This window comes from Sinocyclocheilus grahami, unplaced genomic scaffold, assembly GCF_001515645.1.
Source record: "Sinocyclocheilus grahami isolate Dianchi unplaced genomic scaffold, SAMN03320097.WGS_v1.1 scaffold362.1, whole genome shotgun sequence".
Lineage (NCBI taxonomy): Eukaryota > Metazoa > Chordata > Actinopteri > Cypriniformes > Cyprinidae > Sinocyclocheilus > Sinocyclocheilus grahami.
Genome location: NW_015505541.1, coordinates 398,240 through 404,756, shown reverse-complemented (window position 1 = coordinate 404,756; position 6,517 = coordinate 398,240). Strand labels below are relative to the sequence as shown.

Below are 6,517 nucleotides of genomic sequence, written 5' to 3'. Positions count from 1 at the left end.
GAAATTCAGAAACAAATGAGAAAGAAAGTAATTGAGATCTATCAGTCTGGAAAAGGTTATAAAGCCATTTCTAAAGCTTTGGGAGTCCAGCGAACCAGAGTGAGAGCCATTATTCACAAATGACAAAAACATGGAACAGCGGAGAACCTTCCCAGGAGTGGCCGGCCGACCAAAATTACCGGGTTCTGCAGCAGGACAATGATCCAAAACACACCAGCAAGTCCCCCTCTGAATGGCTGAAGAAAAACAAAATGAAGACTTTGGAGTGGCCTAGTCAAAGTCCTGACCTGAATCCTATTGAGATGCTGTGGCATGACCTTAAAGAGGTGGTTCATGCTCGAAAACCCTCCAATGTGGCTGAATTACAACAATTCTGCATAGATGAGTGGACCAAAATTCCTCCACAGCGCTGTAACAGACTCATTGCAAGTTATCGCAAACGCTTGATTGCAGTTGTTGCTACTAAGGGTGGCCCAACCAGTTATTAGGTTTAGGGGCAAACACGTTTTCACACAGGGTCATGTAGTTTTGGATTTTGTTTTCCCTTAATAATAAAAACCTTCATTTAAAAACTGCATGTTGTGTTCACTTGTGTTATCTTTGACTAATATTTAAATTTGTTTGATGATCTGAAACATTAAAGTGTGACAAACATGCAAAAAAATAAGAAATCAGGAAGGGGGCCAACACTTTTTCCCACCACTGTATATGTGTATATATATATATATATGTATGTATATATATTAACCCTTGTATGGTGTTCGGGTCTGTGGGACCCATTTTCACTTTCTGTCAAAAGAAAAATTATACGATTAATAATTTTTTTCAGACTCCTTAATCTTGGTTCATTTTCTGTGAAGAATATTTATCAGAACAAATTTTCAATGACCACACACTGTACACCCCCCTACACATTTATATTACATACAGGATGTTCAGGTCTACTGGACCTGGGGCTAATAAAAGTGTGGAAATTTTAGGTCCTGTGTACCTTCACTCTGTCCTCCTATTGTCTGAGCCTGCTATTAGTATGTGTATATGTGTGTATGTGCATGTGTGTGTGAGAGAGAATCTGTGTGGGTGTAAGTGTGAGTTTTGTGTTTCTGCAACTAATCTATAATCCTTATGTATAGATCAGTTCCCATTCCCGCAAAGGTTGTAGCACTTTAATTAATAAATGTGATCTAACAAAGGGAAAGGCCAAATATTAACCATATATGCTGTTTATATTGCTTGTAATTGGGAAGAAGTAAACATCTGTTGAGTATTTTAACATAAAATTTCTAATTGTGTTGAATTAAAAACCCCCAAAACTGCAGCGGGTCCACCAGACCCACGAACACTGGCTGAATAACACAAATATGAACACCACACAAGGGTCCATTTAGAATTAGAATATTACTTTAATTAAAAAAAAAATCATACTGACTTCAAACTTCTTATTCAGGCAGCTTGAAATAAACCCGGTGATTGGTAATGGTAGTTTACTGTGCTATTTGTAAACATGGCAAAAACTGTTGCTCATGAGATGAGTCATCCATTAATCAGATCCAACCGTGTAACAGAAATAGAGCTTTGCCCTTCTCGTTGCCCTTTGGTATCTCAATAGCACACAGCAGGACAGCTGGTTAACACCATCGTTGTTCTACATTCATTTTGGTTTTGATCTCCTGCCTGCATGGGGAAATATGACACAGATTTAAGTGGGTAGTCATGTCTTACCAGCTGAAGTGAGGAGGACATGATAGTCTGTGCCTCTCTGTGCAGGAACATCTTCATGAATTTCTTCTTTCTCGGATTCCTTATAACGGTCCCAGTTGGACTCAAGCTTTCGCCTAGAGAAGGTGTTGTCCTCCTCCTCTTGCTCAAAGTTTTCTTTGTCATTGTCATCTTGATTCTGGAAAGCGATCAGAAAAAAAGATGGCAGTGAGCAAGCATGACACAATACAATTGTTTTACTGTGACAGTTTATTAGAAACATGAAAACCTTAGAGAAAAAAAAAAACACACCAGCCACCAACACAATATTGTACAATAATGTTACGTTACGTTAATACCATAAATCGATTATTTATAAAATTAAACTCATTAAAGGGTCATGAAACCCCGTTTCAGCACTGGTTAGTTCTCACCACAGTTTTGAAAAAAAGCTTTACTGGCTGAATAACACAAATATGAACACCACACAAGGGTCCATTTAGAATTAGAATATTACTTTAATTAAAAAAAAAATCATACTGACTTCAAACTTCTTATTCAGGCAGCTTGAAATAAACCCGGTGATTGGTAATGGTAGTTTACTGTGCTATTTGTAAACATGGCAAAAACTGTTGCTCATGAGATGAGTCATCCATTAATCAGATCCAACCGTGTAACAGAAATAGAGCTTTGCCCTTCTCGTTGCCCTTTGGTATCTCAATAGCACACAGCAGGACAGCTGGTTAACACCATCGTTGTTCTACATTCATTTTGGTTTTGATCTCCTGCCTGCATGGGGAAATATGACACAGATTTAAGTGGGTAGTCATGTCTTACCAGCTGAAGTGAGGAGGACATGATAGTCTGTGCCTCTCTGTGCAGGAACATCTTCATGAATTTCTTCTTTCTCGGATTCCTTATAACGGTCCCAGTTGGACTCAAGCTTTCGCCTAGAGAAGGTGTTGTCCTCCTCCTCTTGCTCAAAGTTTTCTTTGTCATTGTCATCTTGATTCTGGAAAGCGATCAGAAAAAAAGATGGCAGTGAGCAAGCATGACACAATACAATTGTTTTACTGTGACAGTTTATTAGAAACATGAAAACCTTAGAGAAAAAAAAAAACACACCAGCCACCAACACAATATTGTACAATAATGTTACGTTACGTTAATACCATAAATCGATTATTTATAAAATTAAACTCATTAAAGGGTCATGAAACCCCGTTTCAGCACTGGTTAGTTCTCACCACAGTTTTGAAAAAAAGCTTTAAAAAGTGGGCGTGGTGCGCAGCGGAGCGGAGGAGGGGGAAGAGGAGGGACAGACAACACACACAGCTTCACGTTCAGACAGTTTAATTTCTCTCCCATCGAGTTAAAAACACAAATATATACACAGCCATTTGCACTCTGCATCGAAAACATATAACGTTATATGAATGCGCTGTTGCACCTCTGAGAACTTTTAAGGCTTATTCTGTGGCGTTTATATAAGCCTTTTATAGAGCTGTAAAAACGGTTATGCTCACCAAGTGAATGAATCGCGTTTGTGCCGAACTCTTACTACAAAGCAAAAACAAACACTCTTCTTCGATCCATGAACGTTTCTCTCAGTTAATGTGCGTGATGTCATCTCACAGTCTGAAACGTCTGTCATAGCAAATCAACAAATGCTGTTGTGAATAATTAAGCGAAGCGTCTTCTCATAGTATAAGAACACGCAGTCTCATGAATAATTTAATAGACACAGACGAGTCATCGATGTACTATAGTCCATTGCAGAGCCATAGAAAGAGTTGGCTAATTTCTGCAAATAGTGCCGATGATATTGAATTAGTGAAAATTGAAACTTCAGTATTAACAGATCATAAGGCTATAATGATTAAACTCAACAAAGATGCTGAAAATCCGGCTGGTCCTAAAACAAACTATCTGAAATTAAATAAAACCTTGTTAGAGAATGAAGGGTTTAAAAATAAAGCCATTGAAATTATAGAAAAAATATTGGAAACGGGCATGTATTCTTAATAAATTTGGTCAAAATTGGGAATGAATGAAATTCGAAATAAGAAGCATAGCTATAGGTATAGGGAAAAAAATGGCTAAAGTAAAAAAAGAGAAAGAAATCAAATTATTTGAAGAAATAATGAAATTATCCTGTAAACGAATTTTAACAAATGAAGAGCTCAAACAACTGGCGTCCTTGCAGTTACAATTAGATACAATTTATTTAGACAAAGCTAAAAGTGCCTTTATAAGAAGTAGACAGAAATGGATTGAACAAGGTGAGAAAATTTTGGAAAAACGTAATAATGAATTATCATCTATACATAACCTTCTGATTAATAATAGAGTATGTGAAAACAATAAAGATATTGCTGAATATGTCACCCAGTTTTAGGAGAATCTATACACTTCAGACCCTTACAATGACAGAGAAACAGATTTGTTTTTAAGTAAAATTTCTGACACAACAAAAAAAATAAATGATGAATTTAAATTATTTTGTGACAAAGAAATTAGTCTAGAAGAGATTAAAAAGTGTATTGTGGGCTTGAAGGATAATAAGTCTCCAGGAAACGATGGGCTTACTAGTGAATTTTATAAGATGTTCAATGTCCAGTTATCTCCTTTTTTAGTAGCCATGTTTAAAGAATCAATTGCATGCGGGAAATTACCTGCAACTCTCAAACAAGGTCTTATTACAATAATTCCTAAGCCTAATAAGGATAAACTTTATATTGATAACTGGAGACCAATTACCCTTCTGAACAATGATGCTAAACTTCTTGCTCTAGTTTTTGCAAGAAGACTAAAGAAAGGTTTGGAAGAGATAATTGAGGAAGAACAATCAGGGTTTATGAGTGGGAGACATATTAGTAATAATATTAGGTTAATCTTAGATATGATTGATTACAATCATTACATACCGAATAATTCTTTTATCTTATTCATAGACTTTTACAAAGCATTTGATACTGTAAGTCATGAGTTTATGTTTCGATGTATTGAACATTTTGATTTTGGAGAATACTTTCAAAAAGCTGTTAGAACTATTTACAATGGATGTAATAGTTCAGTCAAATTATCAGTGGGTACAAGTGGTAGATTTGAGATTAATCGAGTATACAGCAGGGTAGCCCTTTGTCTCAATTTTTGTTTTTATTAGTTACACAAATGATGGCCCTATATATAAAAAAAAGCAGGGTTTGAAGGTATAAGAGTATTTGGAAGAGTATTTAAATTATCTCAATTGGCTGACGATGAACAAAACTAAAACAAGATTTAATATCTGGCTTCAAAGAGATTTATCCCTGAATGGTAGGGTTTTACTATCAAAAGCAGAGGGGATATCAAGATCCGTCTATGTGTCGTTAGCTTTAGATATGCCATCTAATGTGTACAAAGAATTAGACAAAATGTTATTTAATTTTGTATGGAGGAATAGACATCACTATTTGAGAAAGGACATTTTATGTAAACCATAGGGTAAAGGTGGTTTATCTGTGCTTAGTTTTAAAACTTTAAACAATACATTGAAGGTTAATTGGTTAATTAACTTCATGAAAGAAAAGGACAGCATGTGGTATACATTTCCAAAACACTTGTTTGACATGATGGGTGGCATAGATCTCTTCTGTTGAGATGTGATTTTAAAATTGACTACCTGTGAAATTAGCTAAATTTCACAAACAAGCTTTATTGGCCTGGATGCTGGTGTTTAAGCACAATTTTTCCCCAAATAAAATTGAAATACATTGAGTTGGAGAGACAGAACTGTGATTTTTGGTAATTAGAAGACAATATCATAATTTATTTACATTATTTATTAAACAATGTATACATGTATACGTAGCATATGTAGTTATATCAGTGTTGTTTTTAAAAGATAAAATACACTAATATTTGAGGATTAATGTAGTCAGCTATCCTTACCTGCCTTGTTAACATATTTTAGGCTGAAGTTACCATGGTAAATGTCCGTGTTTGCTATATAAACGACATTGTGGTCTTCTACCAACACTATATATGTTAAAGACAGCATGTTTCTAGGAAGCATTGATATTCTTACACAAAGTTGTACTAATAAATATACTAGGAATATTATAACAGGAAGTTCAATCACATCTTAATGTTCATTGTCGTTTTACTAATCTCATTGTAAATGTTTAGTTTGTTGTCTTAGAAAATTCATTCCAAATAAATGAAGATATTTTATTAAGTGAAAACTAATCTTGTTTAATGTTTTTGATTCTTGTGCACCCCTCAATTATTAATATATAAAAATATATTTGTAGTATATTCCAATTTAAAACAACTTTTAAAAAATTACACATTTAATCATATATTTTATGTAGGTTGACTTTTGTTATGCACTTATTTACAGCAATCGATTTATACCTTTATAATAAACTATAAAGCATGTTGTCCTTGAACAGTCTCCACTATAGTTTGCTGTGCTGCATGGGAGTGCTCCAGTCACTCACAGAAAGGAGTGTGAATGTATGGTTTCCCTACTGATCTGGAGAGGAGGAAAAATGATGCATTCATTTTTTTCTTCAATTCACATTTATTTGTATATCACTTTTTAATATACACATTGTTTCAAAGCAGCTTTACAGAAAGTGAATGTTTCTACATTACAAATAAGAGTTCTGTTAACAGGTGTAACTGTGCCAAAGTAATGTTCATATGGCAGAAATGTTCTAAAATTAGGCTATACAAATCATGCAGTTAAGTAACTTCATGTATTCAGAAACAATGAAATATATACAGAAACAATGAACAACTTAAAGCAATGGTTACATGATGTGATCATGTT

The 6,517-nt window shown here is 34.6% G+C and overlaps 1 protein-coding gene and 1 long non-coding RNA gene across 2 annotated transcripts in view; one reads left to right on the top strand and one right to left on the bottom strand.

Annotated features, from left to right (window-relative positions):
* LOC107549092 (cell death regulator Aven-like) overlaps positions 1 to 6,517 on the bottom strand; it is a 30,868-nt gene that overhangs the window by 22,251 nt on the left and 2,100 nt on the right. Inside the window, exon 2 of the mRNA XM_016230032.1 lies at positions 2,536 to 2,710. Within this exon, the coding sequence (XP_016085518.1) occupies positions 2,536 to 2,710 (175 nt within the window). The remainder of the gene's footprint in view (positions 1 to 2,535; positions 2,711 to 6,517) is intronic.
* Positions 1,318 to 6,517, top strand: part of LOC107549095 (uncharacterized) — a 20,269-nt gene continuing 15,069 nt past the window's right edge. Inside the window, exon 1 of the long non-coding RNA XR_001604530.1 lies at positions 1,318 to 1,378. This is a non-coding gene — a long non-coding RNA (uncharacterized lncRNA). The remainder of the gene's footprint in view (positions 1,379 to 6,517) is intronic.